The 20,994-nt window shown below is 48.2% G+C and overlaps 1 protein-coding gene across 6 annotated transcripts in view; it reads right to left on the reverse strand.

The window, feature by feature from the left end:
- SLC9A8 (solute carrier family 9 member A8) overlaps positions 1-20,994 on the reverse strand; it is a 68,143-nt gene that overhangs the window by 15,471 nt on the left and 31,678 nt on the right. For all 6 annotated transcript variants that reach the window (XM_015084217.3, XM_027046705.2, XM_015084214.3 and 3 more), the window contains 5 exons: positions 20,835-20,936; positions 19,686-19,720; positions 14,107-14,250; positions 8,336-8,474; positions 6,769-6,874 (listed from right to left, as the gene is read on the reverse strand). In XM_015084217.3, the coding sequence (XP_014939703.1) occupies positions 6,769-6,874; positions 8,336-8,474; positions 14,107-14,250; positions 19,686-19,720; positions 20,835-20,936 (526 nt within the window). The remainder of the gene's footprint in view (positions 1-6,768; positions 6,875-8,335; positions 8,475-14,106; positions 14,251-19,685; positions 19,721-20,834; positions 20,937-20,994) is intronic.

The raw sequence follows: 20,994 nt of genomic DNA on the forward strand, positions 1-20,994 counted from the left end.
GTTTCCCATAAGGCACACCTGGCAAGATGGGACAGGGAAAGGAGAGGACGGGCGACAGCTTTCCTTGCTCCTCAAGGGCACCGAGAGGACTCTGCAGGTCAAGAGTCGCTCTGAACCACTGCTCCGCTAGATAAAACACACACAAGGAAGCCTCCGGCTGTTTTCCCAGTCCGCTCCCGCAGGTGACCTTCCAGACTGCTGACCCTTTCTGACGCTGCAACAAAATACAGGGAAGGCAAAGCAACGTGAAAAAGGGGAGAGACCAGAGGCTGGGTGCGGGACTCCATTGAACAGCTGAGAGACTGCCCACACCTGTTCAGCCCTGGTCCTGTGACGGGCACTGGACGCGGCTTGTCCTCACTAGCCCCTGATGGTTCCATGAGTGGGTGCTGTCAGTCCCAACGTCCAGATGAGAAAACTGAGGCTCAATCACGAACAGAGGCACAGACACACTTCAGTTTTTACGGACTTGAGCCTTAGCATCACAGTCCAGTGGCAAAAGTTCCTAGCTTCTGGGCTTCCAAGGGGTTTTGTTTCACCAGTCTGCTTCGAGAAGGGTTATCAACTCACTGGCAAAGCTGAGACCTTGCAGTGCTCACCTTGAAGTAAAGGTCAGCCCCAGAGGAGCCTGAGTCACGTATGGGTTGTGACACGAGTGGCCTTCCACCGGCATCGTTGTCCCACCCACAGAGGTCATCGCCACCCGCTGGAGTCCCAACATTAAATGACAACTCCAAGAAAGCCAAAGGCTCTGGGAAGTCAGACGTGACAGCAGAATGTGGGAGCTGCCTTGGGACTGAATGCTAGCTGCTGCTGCCAGAGCCCCAGGGACCTTTCCTGCCCACCCTCGGGCCCGTCCTGCCTCAGCGCTCTGCAGCAAGGGGACAAGCATAGCCCAGAAGGGGTCTGGCTGGCTTGCTCAGTCTGGTGCCCTAGGCCAGGGTTTGGAAACAGAATCTCTAGGGGCCAGACAATAAAAATAAAAATAAAAAAAGGGTGACCAGCACGTGGGCGAAGAAGACACAAGCCCACCTACAAAGTTCTGATGGCAGCCCTGTGGGTGGGGGGCCTAAGTGCTGACCAGTCTCCCTTCTGGCTTTTTGAGAAATGACAGAAATCTGTTTCTTATGGGAAATCTCCCAGCTTCTAATGACGACAACCAACTCAAATATTAACAACTTTTCCGTATAGATAAACAAACCCCATCTGGAGGCTGAATTTGGACCATATGAAAATGAGCCCTCTGTCCAATGCAAGAGTGAACAGCCAGCCACCGCCGTTACCCCGGGCTAGTCTGAGGTGGGGACATCTCTCGAGTTCTGGGGAAAGGGAAGAGTCAGCGTCAGCAGAGGGTGCAAAAGCCCAAGGGGCAGCTCAAGTGTCTGCCCTGAGTGCTCCCTAAGCGCAGGTAGCTTTTCCGCCACCCAGACCACCTTCACCCCCTGCAGGTGCCCTCCACACATGCTGTAAAAACACCACAGGGAAAATGGCGCAAATGGGCTCACTTACAGAGACAAAGGGGCTGGGTATTTTAAAAAATGCCCTTGGGGCGCCTGGGTGGCTAGGTCAGTTGAGCACTGACTTTGGCTCAGGTCATAATCTCGCGGTCTGGGAGTTCGAGCCCCGCGTCGGGCTCTGCGCTGACAGCTCAGATTCTGTGTCTCCCTCTCTCTTTGCCCCTGCCCTGCTCACGCTGTCTCTCTCTCTCAAAAATAAACATTAAAAAAAAAAAAAATGCCCTGTAAGAATTTCTGACACGTGTACTTCTTCTAGAAGGCAAAATCATTTAGGGATGTAAATAACAGTGCAGTAAAAAGGTCAGCTTCTTGGAAGGAAGGAAAGGGGGAGGGAGGGAGAGGGGAAATCTATTTCTAGTCTCAGTTAAACCCACTATTTTAAACATAATGAAGAATGGTGATGAATAGAGATTCAAGTCCAAAGGCAGAAGGTGAAACGTGTCATGTGGTACGACTTCCAGTGTACTGTGCCTTACTGTAGGTAAAATATGATGAACTTCCTGAAGTCTGGATCAGACCATAGTCAGTTTTCTTTGCTAATTACCTCAAAATAAACATAGTTTGCTTTAAAACATCCAGACTCCGAGGTACAGAGTAAAACAAGAGAATCTCCATTCACATCACCTCGCCTAGAGAGGTAACTACTGTTAACAGTTCCCTATACAGATTGCCAGTTCTTTTCCTATGCCATTATAAAGCTTATCTATCTTTAAAAAGCAATAAATAGGATTGCATTAGGTACACGGCATGTTATCACCAGCAGAGGGATCTTTAAAAGGCCTCCCGACACTGACCTGCCTTTGCACATATAACAGAATCCCAACTCCTTCTCGGGCCTAAGAACCCCGTGGGCTGGGGTCCTTACCCCTGTGCCTCAGCCTGCTGTACTTCCTGCTCTTCCTGGAGGGCGTCAAGTTCCCTCATGTTGATCTGGGACACTTAGCACTGCTCAGCATTCCTGCCCCAGACCCTTCCTTGGCTGACTCCCTTCTCACCATGCAGGTCTTAGCTTGGGTGCCACCTGTTGGAGGAGACCTTCCTGATCCCCTAAGGCATGATGTGTCTGCCCCCCCACGCCACTATTACATGGCTCTGATTTCTCTCCTTCCTGTCACTTCTCACTACCTGAAGTTACCGTACGGGTTTACGAAAGAACTGTCTTTCTTCTGCTCTGGTCTTGCTGACTACTGCATCCCCAGTACCAAGGACAGTTCTCGGCACAGGATAGGCATTTAATAAATATTTGTAGAAAGGATGAATACACCGTGTTCCAATTTTCTTTCTTAAGATTTAACAATACATCTTGGAGTTCTTTCTGTGGCAGCACAAATAGGTCAAATTCATTTATTCAGCGGCTGCACAGGAGTCCATTTTGAGAACAGACCCAAACTTCCTTAATTTCCTATGACTGGTGAACATTTGGTTGCTTCCAACACACAAATGTTCTCTCTCACAGGTAGTGCTGCAAAGGAATTCCCTGGATATGCACCTGTGCACGTGAGGGCTGCACAACACATTCCACCTTTGGCCCACATCTTCCCAACCTTTTGCAGAACGTGTTACGTCCTGGTCAATTTTGCAAGCTCATCCTTCAACCCCAAAAGTTCCATCCTCTGTGACCCATCATGACAGAGTGTCACTCTGCCCCAATCCCCCTCCCTCAGCCCACAGTTGGTTAAACTGACAAAGGTGGGGGGTCTATTCATCCTTCAGTCCTTAGAGGGTAAAGTGGCCCTCAAAACTGGCCTAAATGAATAGAATAACTAACACTGATAGAATTAAAACAAAGATTCTGAGAATAGCTAACACTAACTCATAATTAGGGGGACTATTTAATTGGCTGTTGAAACCAGGATATTTTTGAGAGTGATTAATTTACATGTTAGGGCCACCAGGATGTGCGGTCACCCTATTAATAACACACAGTGATGCCCTCGGTCAGGATTTTTCCTTGCATCGCTCCCTTTAATCCTCACCACAAGCCTCGGGGTGGCCCCATTTCATGAAGAGGAAGTGGATGCTCAGAGTGGTTACATGGGCCGTGTGAGGTTACACAGCTAACGAGAGGCGGGGCTGGGATTCATACCCAGGTCTGCCTGGTGTCCTTAACTGCTGTGTGTTCCAAACACGTGATTTAGGTGTGTGATTTGGAGGCAGCATCCTGCTCCGTGTTCTTGGCAACTGCTCGCTCAAGCCTTTGTGACAGGGAAAGCACGGCGTGGAAAGGAAGGAGGGACAGCAAACATCACCTTTCCTGATGTACTCCTTTTCCGACGGACTAGAAGGTCCTCACAACACATCAGGGCCATCCTAGCCTTGTCTGAAAACCCTGTGTGACAGATATCCCGAAGACTAACGTGGGCACGGCCAGGCCAACTGTCGAGAGGTGGCCGTGTGTGCTCTTGGCTTGCACGTGCTGTCTTCGGCCCTACTGGCGTGTGCCGCCAAGGTCCTCAAAGAAACAAAACCCTAGTCACAGAACTCATACTGCCTCTCTGGAAACAAGAAACACACTCCTCTGTTTTAATCACAAACTCCAAACAGAGGCATGAAATTTATCTTTGCCAGCAGGTACTCAATGTTCATCTCAAAGGGGTGGGGAGCAATTTAGAAAAACAGAGGTAAAAATAGCCAGGCTACAGCCAATGACTCACAGGTAATGTTTATGTAAGTGGCAAAATTCAGGAAAGAGAAGAGAAGGAACTTGATGGCAGATACTGAGACAAAATTATCCAAGAGAACTGGCTTGGGCACAAATCAAATTAAAAACAAACAAACAAAAAAAACCCCATGAGGTTTACAAAGAGTTCTCCATTGAAAATGGCCAGAGTCCTCTCCGCGTCCTCCTTGGCAAGATCTGCTCACAGAGTTCCCACGTGTAATTCCAGAGACTGGTCTGTGGAGAGAATTCTGCTCAACAGGCATTAAAAACCACTGGGGCCTTCCACTTTGCCCATGAAGAAATAACTGCTGTGGAAACTGCCGTCCTGCCATAAACAACTAGAAGACCTGATAAAAGATACGAAACGAAACTGTCTTCTGGCATTGGGCACCGCAGGGTGGGACTGTCAGAAGGGAAACAAACAAAGTGGCCATTCCTGCTCCAGGCCCCAGCCCACTTTACTGCCCTGACATAGCTTCCAGGCTGAGGCTCGGGGAGGGGAACTCTAAATTGAGCCCAGCACAGTCGGTGTAGCTGAGAAGAGGGGGACCCAAAGCAGCCAGGATACCCGAGAGGAGGGGCTGCGCAGAAAGAGAGCTCCAGAGAACTGCAAGAGTGGCCCCCTGAATCCTGGACTGTTAAAAGCAATGGGCCAGCAAACCTGAAGGAGACATAAGGCTGGCAAGTTTGCGTTCCTGCAGGCCAGAGTGGGAGACAGGAGGCAGAGTCCTCAGAAGGGCACTGCATTACTTCCTAGTGCTGGTCTGGACCTGCTGACAAAGTTCAAAAGTAAACTTCAGAAGGATTATATGGATTCCAAGAAACTTAGAGACACGGCAGAAGAAAATCCAGAACTCTGTGAAGAATACGAGAAAATCTAGTAGTCAACGACATAATAAAGTTTACAATGACCGGCATTCAATGCAAAATTAACAGGCAAGCAAAGAGCAGGAAAATATGACTTAGAGGCAGAAGAAAAGTTAACTGACAGAAAGAGTCCTAGAACGGACAGAGAGGATGGAACTGGCAAACAAGGACATTACAGCAGCTCTTATAAATGTACTCCACGGGGCGCCTGGTGGCTCAGTCAGTTAAGCGTCCGACTTCGGCTCAGGTCATGATCTCGCGGTTCATGAGTTCGAGCCTCACGTTGGGCTCTGTGCTAATAGCTTGGAGCCTAAAACCTTCTTCAGACTCTGTGTCTCCCTCTCTCTCTGCCCCTCCTCCACTCACACTCTGTCTCTCTCTCTCTCTCAAAAATAAACATTAAAAATTTTTTAAATAAATAAATGTATTCCATATACTCAAGAATGTAGAGACAATCGTGAACGTGAGGAGAGAAATCAATGATACAAAAATGACCCAAAGGGAACTTCTGTAGGATGAATAACACAATATTTGAAATGAAAGATGCACTGGACGGGACCGACAGGATAATGGGCAGGCAAGAAGATCCAAACCACAAAGACACAGAAACAGAAACTGGCCGAAGCAAAGTAAAGCTTAGAAAGAAAAAAAGAAAAAGATTGAAAAAAATTAGAAAAGCAAAGTGTATTATGGGATGATAGCATGTTGTCTGTCGTAATTTAAGTAACTGGGCTCCCAACAGGGGAAGAGATGGGAGAACAGAAGGAAGTCACGTAAAGAAATGGGTAAAAATTTGCCAAATTTGGTGAAGAGCTATAACCTCATAAACTATAAACCCATGAAGCTCCATGAACCCCAAGCAGAATAGAAAGAGAATTACTCCAAAACACATCAGAATCAAGTTGCCGCACACATATCTGAATGGCTAAAGTTTTAAACATTAGAGTGAGTGTTGATGAGGACGTGAAACAACTGGAACTCTCTCTTAACATTCTGGTGGGGATGCCAAATGGTCCCATCGTTCTGGAAAACACTTGGCAGTCTCTAATAGCATAAAATATATACTTACTATATGACCCAGCGACCCCACCCTTAGGTATTTATCCAAGATATTTGAAAATAGGCACAAATATTCATAGCTATAAAATCTGAAAAAACCCAAATGTCCTTCAAATGGCGAATGGATAAAATGTGGTGCTGTAAGAATGTATACATAAACTACTGATACATGCCAAAGCATGGATGTCTCTCAGCACTATGACGACTGAAAGAAAGGAGACACAAAAGTCTACGTACTACATGATTTCATTTGTACGGCATTCTAGAAAAGGCAAAACTGTAATGATAGAATACAGCACATCAGTGGGCACCAGGGTCTAGGGCCAGGCTAGAGGATTCACTGCCCTTGGCAGGCTGACCCCATCCTTTGAGTGAAGGCCCCTCAGAGGCCTTGTTCTGGGAAAGCAGCAGCACTGGAAGTGATATTCTGATCTCCACTACAGGATGGTGGGTGAAGAGAAAGTGTGACCATGACACTGAGCCCCTGAATCCAGCCAGGTCTAAATTCAGAGGTGTCCTTACAGGGCCGGTAAATCCCCTTTATTGCTTAAGCTCTTCTGAGTTGTGACTGTCTCTTGGGATTGAAAGTGACCCCACTGACATAACCTCTTTCACCAGGCAGGACCGCCGTCAACCCCAGCATTTCATGTTTCTGTCACTTACCCGAGAGCGAGATTCCTTCAGCGAGCCCATAAGGAAGATAAGCAAAGATGATCATCATGCCAAACTCCAAGGAAGGCGTTTTCCTCAAGTCAATATGCTTTAGCACGTAAATAACAGTTGTCAAGGAAAAAGAACCAAGGGACAGTTGACGGGAGATGTAGAAAAGTCACAAAACCGCTGCCTTCCAAATACATACGGTAAACAACGAACACAAAAGAGTTTGGGACATTCCAAGGTAACACATGAAAACCTGTCATTATGGATTTTTTTTTTTCTTCTTTGCAGGGAGACAGTTGTTGTACGAAAGGGAAGCTGACAAAACACTAAGAGCTGTAAATTCCTAAGACAAATGGTGGGGGAAAAATTAAAACCAACCCAAGTCAACGTGTTTTAAAAATGCTGACTCGGAAGGCTGGCAGTATGCTGGGGCTGCGGGGGCAGAGCTGGGGCCGCAGCCAGACTGAGGACAGCCCGCAATGGCAGGTCCCTTCCAGGGCCGAGTCACTCTTTCACCCCTCCTCCAACGTCAGAGGAGACTGCTAACGGGGTGCCCAGAACTCCAGGGTAAAAGGCCCCGCAGAAGGACCCTCCTTCCTATTCCTGGAGACTTCTAAACCTACGCCCTTGTGGAAGGAGAATCTTTTCTGTATTCAAATACAGCCCACGTGCCTATGCTGGGCTCACAGCACCCATCTACTTGGCTCCATCACAGCCGATGATTCCCGCCCCCCTGGCCCCCGAGAGGAATATGGAGGAAAAGGCTGAACTAGAAAAAGTTCTCCTTTCCATCCCGTTTATTGGTACAATATGAGACGCTGTCAGCCAACAATAGAGCCTTTAGACTTCTGGACAAAGGAGGTGAAGGCAAAATTCAACAGGACGGCAGACAAGCATGGCTGTCACAGGCAGGGGTGGCTCTCCCGGCCATCTGTGGAACAAACTGCTCGTGGACGAGGGCCAGGCGGCCAACTCCCTGAGACACAGGCTTAGGCTCCCACAGAAATGGTCTGGTGCCTGTTCCTATTTTAAACAGGACAAATTTTCTACAGCAATGAAGGTGTCATTGGCCTTAACGAGCCTTTTCCTCCTCCGGCTGGAAAAGCTTATGGGCTGTTAAACAATGCAATCAGTGCGAATAACTTGGATGGAGCTCATTTTAAAAGTCTCTTTTCTGGTCTTCCAGATAAACACTTTCAGTGGGGTAAAGACTTAGTCAAGCTGGTATTTTCAGAGGAAATTAATTTCCAGTTCTCTGAATGTGAAAAGTGAGGCAGTAGAAACTGAAAATCTTCTGAACTGAGAAGCTCCCCTGAAATCAGATCCAAGTGAGATCTGACGCTTTGAACAGTGACGTCCTAAATCTTAACATGTTAAATCTAAAAATCCTTGAGTTTCAATTAAAGTGATCCTCAAACCCAAACTAAATAAAGATCCTTCTTCAAACTCAACCGTAAGACTAAAACTGGCCCCCGGCCTCCATAAGGAAGGGGAGAAAATGGCTGAATGTAGATGAATGTAATTAAGAAAATCTTCTCGGACACGTGTGCTCATCATATTAAAAGGATATTAGTGCAGAGATTAAGCCAGTGAGGGTGCCGAGTGCTGCTGAGCCAAAGAACATTTTGAGGAAGTAGCCAAGGGCTTGTAAAAATGTTTGCCACCCACTGACATCTGACATATTTTTCCTTGTTAAACCTTCAGCTGTGCTAGGAAATAAAAGAAAAACAGGAAGAAGTTAAAATGTTATAGACAAAGTTATTAGAAGTTAACTAAAACTCAAAACTTGATTCTTGCTTAGGCGCTCATTCGCTCATTCCATCATTGGGTTGGGTCACTTATTTGTTCGCCTACTTTGTTGCAGGCATGGTGTTGTTAGTTTCAGGGGGGTTCAGAGATGAGAGAGCAGAGTCCCTGCCCTGGAAGGGCTCCTTCAGTCTGGTGAGGAAGACAAACAAGACGGGAACAAATGACCACTCGGGGAAGGGCACAGGGTGCAGAAACACAGGGTGGGCATCTAACTCAGCCTGGTGGTGGTCAAGGAAGGCTCCTCATGACACGTGAGCCAGGTTTAGAGTTAGAAAAAAGAAGAGTTAACAGGTGAAGAAATGAGGGAAAGTGCCCGGGGCCGAGGGAATAGCATGTGCAGAGGCAAGGAGCCCAAGAATGCACAGCACATTCCGGAAGCTTCAATTTCATAGATTAGCAGGGACAGAACACAGAAACGGGACAGGGGCGGGGGTGCCAGTGCAGAGAACAGTGGCAAGAGAAAAGGCAAGACCAGCAGCCATGGCGGACATGTGAAAGGCTTTTGATGAACTAAGCTAAGGAGATGGTAGTTCATCCCAAAGGCACTAGGGAGCCATGGGCAGTGTTTCCAGTCTGGTGGGGGGGGGGGGGAATCCCGCTAGGGGGGATCATTGAAGCCATGGCAGGAAATCAGATGAGAATGGGGCGACCTGGGAGGGCGCCTGGGTGGCTCAGTGGGTTAACTGTCCGACTCCTGGTTTCAGCTCAGGTCATGATCTCACGGTTCATGAGTTCGAGCCCCGCATCAGGCTCTGTGCTAACCGCTTGGGATTCTCTCTCCCTCTCTCTCTGTCCCTCTCTTGCTCAGGCTCTTTCTCTCTCTCTCTCAAAATAAATAAATAAACTTAAACTTAAATTACCAAAAAAAAAAAAAAAAAAGAAGTGTCACTGGGTACAGGCTGAGAGAGTGGATTTAGGAGGCATTAGGGAGAATTAAAAGAACTTTCCTTTTAGGCTAACAGAACAAAGTAAAATGTCGGAAGCCATTAAATTCAATGAACGGTTTTCTCCCCAAAGGGAAAACCATTATACCATTACAACGAAGTTATTCTGTCATTAAAGACCCTCCTCCTAACGGATTCTACCCTTAGACTACTCTCAAGCCCATCCACTTCTCTCCTTCCGTCCCTTACCATCCTCTGTTCCGGGCCTTGTGCTCCATCACTCTGTCCAAACATCCTTGTCTTCCTAAGGGACCGACCCATTCTCCACTCACTGGCCTGGATGATCCCTTTAAAATACACAATCTGATCGGGTTACTGGCCGGTTCAAACCCAGCAACAGTTTCCTGCTGCTTTTCAGGAGGAAGGCCAGTCTGTCTACGCATGAGGTGACTCCTCTGCCCTCATGACCCCATCTCCTCATTCAGAAAGGACCCCACTGTCATGGGCACCTCTCTGTAGGTCATCTTTCACTGTTCCCTGCCCCCAGCTAACTCCCCAGTTTGTTCCTCAGAACCGAGGGCCAATGTCACTCCCTCAGGGCCAGCCGCCCTGACCCCTTCACATATTACAGGCTCTCCTGGTGCCTTACTTCTTCACAGCAAGTGCCAAAGTCATGAGTCATTCATGAAGCCCATGCCTGCATCCATCTCGTTCACTGCCACATATCCAGGGCCTAAGGCAGAGCCTAGTATACAAAGACACTCTGTAAATTTCTGCTGAATCCGTAAACAAAACAAAGAATTGTCAATAGAAATACTCAGTTTCATGAATCAGTGTTTCATGAATTGCTATCATTTTAAAGTGGGATAATCTCTGATAAAAGGGTAGCTTGGTCAAATAACCTCAGGAAGTTTTCAGTAGTGATTCGCAGCACAGTGTAACATAACAAAGGTTCTGAAAACTCCTGCAAAAAAGGAATCTAACTTTTCTCGCACAAGTTTTCCAAAGGGACCTGAGTGCACAACTCCCCCACCCCTTTCTTTCCCAGCAGACCACAGGTCAACGCCCCACCTTGGGGAGTGCTGAGAGCCAGCAGGGGTTCTCACCGGGCAAGTGCTCACCCACAGTTCCCAAACGGATCTGCAGGCCACCCGCACACAGTGCCCAGCCCCAACCCCCATATTGCGGCCACGGCTGGTACGCTGGTTGGAGCCCTGCTTTCCGTTCATGCGGAGGCCCCACGGAAGTGACTCACTGGTGAGGTCACACCAAGGGTTGACAGGAGACCCAGGACAGAGGCCAACAATTTCTCAACATAAATGAAATTAGAATTTGGACTCTTTCTGACCTGGTAAATTTCTACATTTTTGTTTTTCAGGTCCTTTTCTCACACTTGGAAGAATACGAGACAAGGCTGCTTCAGGATCCATTCTGTGAGCTTACGCTGCGGCCGGAGAGCGCAAGAAGGTTTCCTCCACAGCAATTATTGTAAGAATAAATCGTCATACTAACAAATCAAAGCTAAAAATAATTTAATTAAAATTAACGAAGGGGCGCCTGGGTGGCTCAGTTGGTTAAGCGTCCGTTTTTGGCTCAGGTCATGGTCTCGTGGTTCGTGGGTTCAAGCCCGGTGTTGGGTTCTGTGCTGACAGCTCAGAGCCTGCAGCCTGCTTCGCATTCTGTGTCTCCCTCTCTCTCTGCCCCTCCCTGATCGCACTCTGTCTTTCTCTCAAAAATAAATAAATATTAAAAAGAAAAAATTTAAAAAACCCCCGAAGAAGCAGAAGATAGCTTTCTGGAACTTTTGAAAGTGAAAACCTCAAAAAAAGGGGTAATTCATTCACATATTCAGCTGCAAAGACACACGTGTCAGGTCACTTTGAAAGCAATCATCTGTGAAGCCCACTCTGAAACAAGACGTGATTCTACCCTATAACCAAGGAAAGCCGAAGCGGTCCTCTCCTGTACTGCTCCCCGACCCTCCCCTCTCTCTCCTCTTCAACCTGAATATGCCGACCGGCTCACGGACAACTTGGCTGAGAAGCCTCACTCGAACCCCTCAGCATGGCTGTCTGTCTCTCGTACTCAAGGCACTGGGCTCACTTTTCCGTGAGCAGCTTTCCCCCACCTTGGATTGAGCTCCGTCTAGTCCAGCGGGTCTCTGAGTGACGTCTGGCACATGGAGGGCCCTCGCCAGACGCTGGGGGTGGACGGCCGGCCTTGAGCGTGTTCCACCCCGGGCCGGATACCAGCAGTGGTGAGGGGGGCCGGGGGCTGGAAGCTACACACGCTTGTGGCGCACGGAGCCAGTTTTGGGAACTGCCATCACAGGCGATCTTGGCCTTCAAAAAAGCACTTTTCCAGGAAGAAACTTTGGCTAGTTACAGCGACTCCATCATCCCTCATTTTCAAAAGAAAGTATCTTCTCATCTTTACCCTTCTGTCAAAGTCTTTAACAGAAAACCTTTAACCTTTTCTTTCCTCTTGGAAAAGCTCAGAAGAGATCCTCCTTCTGACAGATTTTTAAAAGCAAAATAAATTAGACATAAAGCAGCTGAGTTGAGCTCCCAATGTGTAAAAATAACTCATGATGTCACCTCCAATTTGGACAAAATACTTTATCACGAATGTTCAGTATGTGTAGTCAAGACACGGAACCAAAGTTAAAACCCAAAAGCTAAAAGGCTTTCAGAGTAGATCCTAAACACGAAAAAAATATTGCCATCAGATTTTTTAAAGGTCTTATCTACAGCATGATGTCTGAGAATTTCCTAATAAAGCCATAGAAATTTTTGCCAAGAGAAATGTGAAAAAGCTAATAATGGGGGAACTTGCTAAACAGATCGTAGTACATCTGTAGAAAGGAATGCTCTGTAACAAGTAAAGTGATGTTATGTGACATTATTTTTCAACTCTGCTCAGTGGAAAAGTTACAATACAGTATACGGGATATAAGCCCATCTCAATAAAATGTATGTATACTCCCACCAAATTGTTAACTGTAATTACCTCTGGGTAATAGTATCGCATGTAATCTCTCTCTCTGTGTTTTCTAACTTTTATATAAAGAATAAAGGTATTACTTTCAGAATAACAAAAATATTTTAAAGTTTGGTTTTTTTTTTTTTGGTTTTGTTTAAGGTCTGCTAAGCACCTCTTGCAATTAAGTAAGTAACGTTTGAAAAAGTTTTTCCTGCAAAAGTAGGACAAAACTAGGACAAAGACATGAAACCGTGCCTGGGGGACAGGTGTAGAAGAGGAAAGGGTCTCACATTCACTGATGTCCAATGCTTTTCACGCAGGATTGTAGTTATTCAATCCCCAAATCTAACCTTGGGCTGGGGCATTATCACCCTCGCTTTACTGCTGAGACACATGTAGCTCAGAGAGAGTGGCTCAGGGTCTCACGGCTATCAGTGGCATCACTGGGGCTTGAACCCGGGTCAGCCCGATTCCAAACCCTGGGTTCCTTCCACTATAAAAATGTCATTTTATTCTAACGTAAAAATTTAAATGTAACCTCTAATAAAGCTTTCAAGAAAATGCTAACTACTACAGAGTGGTTGTGCTTAGCAAGGAATCCCTTAACAAAGGAAACAAGCCAGTGTTCAGATAACGGAGATTCTATTCTTGAGCGGAACACGGACGGACTCCTAAAATTCTCTTAGCTCGTCTGGGAAACACTGTCCAGGGCTCTTTTCTCCAACCGCTTTGTGCCTTCTCTGTTTTTGGTAAAACTGTTTGGGTCTCCTGCCCATACGTGCTAATGAACGCCACAAAAGACAGAGTTCAAGAAAAACAGCCCTGAGTCCGATAAATGCATCCGAGACGGTCTTAAATTCGTTTCATTTCTCTTTCTCAATGGCTTCTTGACATTTTATGATTCATCTATAATTTCTCAGGTCCTATCAACAAGGGCAGTAATGCCAATGAACATGTGAAAAAAATTTACAGTTTCCCAGGTAGCTTTCACACAACAGCATCTCGAGGTGGGACACGCCTGTCAGTATCACTAGCTTATTTTACGGCTGTGAACCGGGAAGGTGACCTGCGACAGCTCCTAAGTGGGAGAGCAGGGCCTCCGTTTACTGCTTTCATCTGCACCAAAGCTGTCCCAACACCCATCCCTCAACTGGCTGCTCCCTCATCCTGAGCTCGAGCCCTGCTCTGGGCTCCGAGCTCACAGTGAGGAGCTTGGGTGGGTTTCTCTTTCCCCACCTCTCTCTGCCCCTCATGGGATTCTCTCTCTCTCTCTCTCTCTCTCTCTGCCCCCTTGCTCACTCGAGCCTTCTCTCTCTAAGACAAAACAAAACAAACTCCCAAAAGCCTAAGTTCTTGGGACCTACCCCAAAACAAATGAATCAGAAGCTGTGAGGGTGGGGCCTGGGAGGGCTCTGGCTAATAAGCACCCCCAGGGGTGCCGACAAGAAGGTGGACTTGAAACCACTGCTGCCAGGTAGGTCCTAGAAGGCAGGCCCTCCTCGAATCAGCCGGGACCTTGACAGTCCTGCCGGGGGTGACAGGGCTTCTCAGGACAGAAGACAGAGAAGCGAGTGAACCCATCACCCAGACGACAAGGACTGCATGGAAATACCTGTCCCTTTGCTACAAGGACCTTCAGTGCCGTCCTTGAAGAAAGGACACTCACTTGGTCAGGACAATGGAGACGGCGTCGTTGAGAATACTCTCTCCAAACACCAGCATGTTGAGCACTGGGTCCACATGAAGCGCATTGAAAATAGCAATAGTGGCCACTGGATCCACAGCGGAAATCAGGGAGCCAAATGCAAAGCTGCAAAGAAGAGAAAAAGAAGGGGTGATTCTGCAATGCTTGTCACATAGTCCACATATAAAACATCCAAGCCAAGACTGCATGTGGTCTAACATACTAATACACACTGGGGCTGAAGTAACTCCAGAAGGTGGTGTATTTTCCCCACTTGTAACATCTGCTGGTTGACACTGTGGGTGGGGCGGTGAAAGGCCCGCTCCACAAGCCTTTGTTAGAAACGGCCTGGTTTTCCACCAAAGTACCAAGACTTTATCTGACCGGTGACAGATAGATGGACGTTACAGACATCCCAGCCTAGCTCTTTGTCAGAGCAGCTGGAAGCATGATGGCTCAGGGGGGCCTCACCCACAGGCCCCACGAACTCCTGGGTGTGACCTCTGCTTCTCCCCTTGCCACCAGGCCACTAGAGTGCCCCCTGTGACTGACCACAGCCTCTACTCAGACTTGCGGCATCTAAGAAAGTGCCGAAGTCGGCGGCAACTCTGCCGTGCCTCGAGGGGATGGGTGGCTGGGCTGGGGGACACCAACACCAGGGCTGCCTCCCTCCGGGCCAGGGGCTTCCCCAACAGTGCCCAGGAAGGTGTAACTACCTCCGACAAAGAGGTATTAGTTGCCTGGCATGTTGCAGGCACTGAGGCCGTAATGACAGCAAACCTTCGTGCGGCGCTTGCCGCGTCCCAGGCACTGTTCCGAGCCCTTGACGTCTAGGAACTCAGCGCTCCACACGGCAACCACGTGAGGTGGTACCATTACCACCACGGTTACATAGCGCAGGTGGAGGGCCAATGAGGGTAAGCAACTTGCCCGAGGTCAGACAGCTGAGAAGTGGCAAGACCCAGGATCCAAACACGGGCCGCCTGGCCCCAAGTCCGTGCTCCTCACCGAGACGCTGGTTACAGCAACATCCAGAGACTAAGGCCAGTTTGGAAACATGGCAAGCGGGAGATGAGAGTGATCTGGTGGGTGGCAGAGGGTGGGCCACTCACAGCGGATGGTGAGAAAAGGCTGCTCTGAAGAGATGACACTTACTTAAACAAGGGCCTACATGACAGGAAGCAGATGGCCAAGTCAGGATCTGGGGACAGAGACAGCAGCAAGCTCCCTCTGAGGTGGGGGCAAACCTGGCGGCCCGAGAAGCCGGTGAGTGTGGCAGCGGCCCCGTGAGAGGCAGGCAAGTGAGGCAGGGCCCCGTGGGCCTCCCCAGGAGTCTGGATGACTTATCCTCTCTGCCTGTTTCTTTCTTCCCTTTGGGAGTCCTTGCAGGCCTTGCGATCCCCTCAATGCCACATGCCGTGCCTGGCTCTTCCTTTCTAGATCAGCAGACCGATTAGGTCTGCCCCCTTCCACCACGTAAGACAAAACAGGGGCTCTCAAGGGGACAGACCCGGAGAGAGACGTAAGCCAGAGACCATCCGCCTCTGTTTCATGCCCTCACCAAGCTCGCAGCCTGGAAGGGAAGGGGGAGCTACTCGCCCAGCGTGGTGGTGGGCCTGCCCACGCTCAGCCGCTCTGCACAGTCACGTGAGCCCAGGCTCGGGGTGAGCAGAGCCGGGGGGACGAGCTGCCGGGCTGCCTTGCCAGCCGCAGCCTGCTTTGTAAGTCGGTCATCTGGCATGCTGGTTTCCCGGGCAGCTCCCTGGGTTGAATTAATGCGGACTCGTGCGGGACAGCCTGCTCACCTCAAGGACAGCTGGGTCCCAAGCTGAGGGGCGGACCCCGAAAGACAGTCCCAGTCCAGAGCTCAGTTCGAGACTTGCCCTGTTCTCACCGAGGCTGACACATGTCACCCGCCTCTTGCCCTCACTCTGAGTGCCAAGCAGGTGGGCACTATGTTCTAGTCATGGGTATATTCTCAGGATCTGTACTGAGCACGACCCAGAGGAATTTGTGGAAGGCAGGCGGGAGGGAGGGAAGAGGAAGGCCAGGGAGAGAAGGACGGGCAACACCACCGAACGGCTGCCACCCCGAGGGGCCCTGTTCTGTGGGCAGCCCGGCCTTGAGGCCCTCCTGTTGCAGCCCGGACACAGGGCTGGTCTCTTCCTTTGTCTTTGATTCCCTCTCCTCACCCCGGGGTAAATCGCCACGGGCCTCAGGAAAAACAACATCTGAAAAGGATACTCTGAAGGAGAGAGGGAGGTGACAGAGGAGGAACCTGGGAGCCTTTGGTGGCTCCTGTGTCGGGTGCCGACTTTGTGCGGCTCGGTTGGTCCCTTTCCTCCATTTCTGAGGACAGTGCTGCCAAGCAGCTATGGTTCTCTGTGCTCAGCATCCACACCCCCGGTTTTGGTAACAAGCACCCCAACTTCCATTTGGGGAGCCACACCTCTCCAACCCTCCACCCGTATAGTTGCGTGGGGCTCTAGGAGTGGGCAGGGGACCCGAGTTTGGTCAGAGAGGGCCATCACTGGGCATTTTACCAGGCCACTGGGAATCAGGTTGGCCCCTTGGGCGGCGATGCTAAAGCGAGGGGTGGGGGGGGGGGGTGAGCCCAGAGCCACCAGTGCTGCCACGCGGGGCAAGTGTGTCCGAGGATGAAGCCCGTCAGGAAGAACGGACGGAGACACAGTGAGAGAGTCCTGGAGGCTGTCAGGCCAGAAGCCATCACTCCAGGACCCTTCAGTTCTATAAGCCAACAACCTTTTTTGTTTTTTGGTTTTTTGCTAAAACTAGTTGTGTTGGGTGTCAGTTTTGCTAAAAGAGGCCTGGTTGATGTTCTTTGTCACGGTCCCTGTGGGAACCTGAACTGAAGCCAGAGCAGGAGCTAAAAGACCAACTGTTGAATGGACAGAGGGATGGACGGATGGAAAGATCTGTGCTAAAGCAAATTCAGTGACACAGTCATCGTAGAACCCAGCTGGTGGTCTTTTGGGCGTGAACTGCACATGCTTTACCTCTTCTGTGTGTTTGGAATTTTCATATAAACAGTTGGGGGGCAATGCTTTGCAGAAATCATCTAACACACTCGGCTTGGGCTGGGGATCTGTACTGGGGCAGAGTTTTCCTGGAGTACTGAAGTGTGAACAGCCTGATTCATTGAGAGGTCGGACTCTAAGGAGTCATTTCGCTGTGGCGTGAGTTGCTGCCTCACCCTCTTTCGTGGCTCGTCCTCTAAAAGGTCAGTAGCTACAAGTTCAACTGAGAAGTGTGTTTTCTTGATTTATTCTATCATCTCAAAAGAGACAGCAACACCAACCAAGCGAAAAGGAAACAGACTGAGGTGAAGGGACTCAGATGTATCTACAAGTGACATCTCTCTCCAGCAGAAACGTCTCTACAATACAATCCTCTGTTTAACAAAGTTATTTTTATGTTTTCTATTGTGCAGAGGTCTGTGGGTCTTATGTTTGACCTAAGTGGTGTTTTGAAAAACTGATTGTAAGTTGTCAGCTTTTGGGGCACCTGGGTGGCTCAGTCAGTTGGGTGTCTGACCCTTGGCTTTGGCTCGGGTCAGGATCTCGCAGGTTTGTGAGTTAGTTCGAGCCCCGTGTTGGGCTCGGCACACTGACAGCACGTGGCCTGCTTGGAATTCTCTCTCTCTCCCTCTCTCTTTCTCTCTGCCCCTCTCATGCACACGTGTGTTCTCTCTCTTTCTCTCTCAAAATAAATAAATAAACTTAAAAAAAAGTAAGTTGTTAACATTTAAAAGCTAGGAAATTCCTGGGGTGCCCGGGTGGCTCAGTCGGTTAAGTGTCCGACTCCAGCTCAGGTCATGATCTCACGGTCTGTGAGTTCGAGCCCCGTGTCGGGCCCTGTGCTGACAGCTCGGAGCCTGGAGCCTGCTTCGGATTCTGTGTCTCCCTCTCTCTCTCTGCCCCTCCCCTACTTGTGCTCTGTCTCTCTCTGTCTCAGAAATAAATAAGTATTAAAAAAATTAAAAAAAAAAAGTAGGAAATTCCCTAATTAAAATCTAGAAACCTGGCCTCTTTTGAAAAAAAAAAAAAAAATGTTAATATCCAGTAATTCTGTGCCTGCATTCCCACATGGCGATGACCAGGTAGAGCTGAGAAGTGGCTGTCCCTTTCAGACAGGGTGCACACTTCAGATCCCCACCGCGGCCACCCCCAGACACCTGGAAGTTCCCTCTGGTAAGTGCTTGGGCAGGCCCTGTGGCTGCAGGTTTGCAACTGCTGGCTAATTTTCCCCAGAGCACTCCCAGTCTGCGGGAAGGTCACTTTCTAACAGGAAAGGAAGTGCCTGCACATCGAGAGAGAATCCCTACCTGGCTTATTCTGCTTGTCTAAGGGACAATTCTTTTACTCCTCTCTCCCTGAACCTCCCAACAAACATCGGTTTAATTCTGTTTCACAAGAATTTATCCAGCATTTCTGTATCTCTAACCAGTTGCCCCAGAACAGGGTGAAGGACTGAATGCTGTGACATCTTCCTTTGTATGACTAGGTACAGGGCGGTTCTTTTCACTTGCACAATACTTACAAAATGCGGGGCCTCAGTGCTGCTTTATTTCTAGCTCCTTATAGAAGAAGAATGTGATTTTTGCTACTTGTTTATATAACAAGACTATCTTACAACAAAAGCTCCAAAATTTATGTCCCTGGGGGAAGAGGAGATTGCACTGGCTGTTCTCAGAGGCACACTTCCCGCGAAAATGGCTTCGAGATTCTAGTCCCCAAGTTGCTGAAGACTGATGGCTCTGACCGGCCTGACAGGAGAGAGCTGGGGCGGACACCTGAGCCCTGCCTCCTAGCCCCCAGCCAGGCCACAAAGGCAAGCACTCATGGTGCAGCAACACAGACCAAGGCTGTACATTCGCCAGACTTCCCAGCGAGGGGACGAAACCAGGCCTCACTCTGCTTGTGCACTTTCTTAGCACTGGATCTGGTACCATCCAGGAGACAGAGGCCTCGGTTGCTTCTTGCTAAGTTGATGAAGGAAATTCCTGAGCTGGGCTCTTGGCAACTCTGAGTGCTCACTGGAGTAGCTTCAGACTGAGGAAGATATGCACAGCGGAGACCTTGGCCCTGCCTGCTCCCCACACCCTACCCCACGCCTGGCTTGGTGGGAACCCCAGAGTAAAGATACACACCTCACTCCCCCCTCCATCCCGAATCTATCAAGAGGACAACTTTTCACTGTGGCCACTGAAAAGACTCAGAAATTAGGTGAAGATGATTCTGGATAATGCAAGATGCAGTGAGTGGTGTTGGGGACAGGGTGCAGTTAACTGACCAGAGATATTCCCTCCAAGGCTTAAAATAAATCAATTATTCCAATCAGCAATGCTCTGACTAGAGATATTCAAAATTCCACAATATGGTTGTGATTAATTTCTGAGCCACAAGTTAATTCAGCAGAAATCATCCTCAAAACAAAAAGAGAGACAGAATAGAGAAATACCGCACCCAGGAATCAAGGTGGAGAAAACTATCCCCAGTTTGAAAAGTAGTCACACGGGGGTGACAGTATGAAAGATTTACCTGTCTGTCATGTTGAGTTTAGAGATTACATCAGCCTGTAAAATAAAACACACAAACACATAGACACAAAAAAAAAAACCCCTGGAGAACAGCCAAGAAGATTAAAATGTCCATTAGTGCTTTATTAGAAACTAATAAGGACATTAATCTTCAGTCCCCAAACCACTTGAAACATAAAGAAAACTCCTAAGTTTCAGTTTAAGCATGCATTCAATCATTATACAACAAAAGTACAGAAAAGAATGCTACATTTTCAAGCCAAATTAAGTATAGTTTTCTGAAGTTTATTCCCATTTGCTACTAGAAGCTGAGCAATGAAGGTTGCATGACAGACAGATCTATTCTGGTGCCACTGTGGCAGCAGTTCAGGCGACAATCAGATGCAGTGGGCTTTGGCCGACAGCCACCAACAGAAGCAAACACATCTGACACACACGAGAGGCCTGCTGGTCACCCAGACGCCCGACTCTGACCCTCAGTCCACAGAACGGGGGCAGGCAAACTTTGTGCAAGTAACCATAAAAGAAAAGAACTATGACGTGCATACACATGCAGAGTACAAAAGTATACATATTACCTTTCTGGGTAGGTTTGGTTTAAATTAATTCAAATTAATTTGAACTCAAAGTACAGAACATCCAATTGATGACACTGGGAATTGGTTTAGCAATAGTGGAAAATCCGGAGTATACAATTCTATAGGTGGACAGCTTAGAATTGAGTGAACATATTCAGAATCGAGTTTGATTTTTAAAATGCAAATTTTTACTGAGACACAGTATTTAACTTTGATTCCATTTACCTGAGAACACAACTGATACTGTTATAATCTAAAGACCTTGATGGTATATATTCTGCTTTAATTTTAGTATTAGGTCTTAAATTATTGGTTTGCAGGTAAGATCAAATACTTTTGGGTATGATGGAGAAGATCCACTCAATTCCAGACACCAAAGCTCTTCGAGGACACTTAGAAACAATTTCAGCATGCTTTTACTGTGCCTCATATGAGTTTGGATTTCCTTCCAGGACAGTGTTTACCTTGAACATGAAACACAGGCCCCACGAGGTGTCTGTCCCTACCCCATCCCCCTGCACTATCTCTAAGAACGTAAGATTTTCAGGATTTTTCAAAGATGTTTTTCTTACCTGACCCAGAAAATAAATTCCTCCACCTACTACAAAAGCGGAAATTGCCGTACCGAAGACAGCAAACAGGGTGATGGAACCAATATTTTGAAAGAAGTTACCCTGTTTGAAAAAGCAGAAATGAGAGGACTGATTAGGGAAGCCGGTCCAGTCAGTGAAG

This window comes from Acinonyx jubatus, chromosome A3, assembly GCF_027475565.1.
Source record: "Acinonyx jubatus isolate Ajub_Pintada_27869175 chromosome A3, VMU_Ajub_asm_v1.0, whole genome shotgun sequence".
Classification (NCBI taxonomy): Eukaryota; Metazoa; Chordata; class Mammalia; order Carnivora; family Felidae; genus Acinonyx; species Acinonyx jubatus.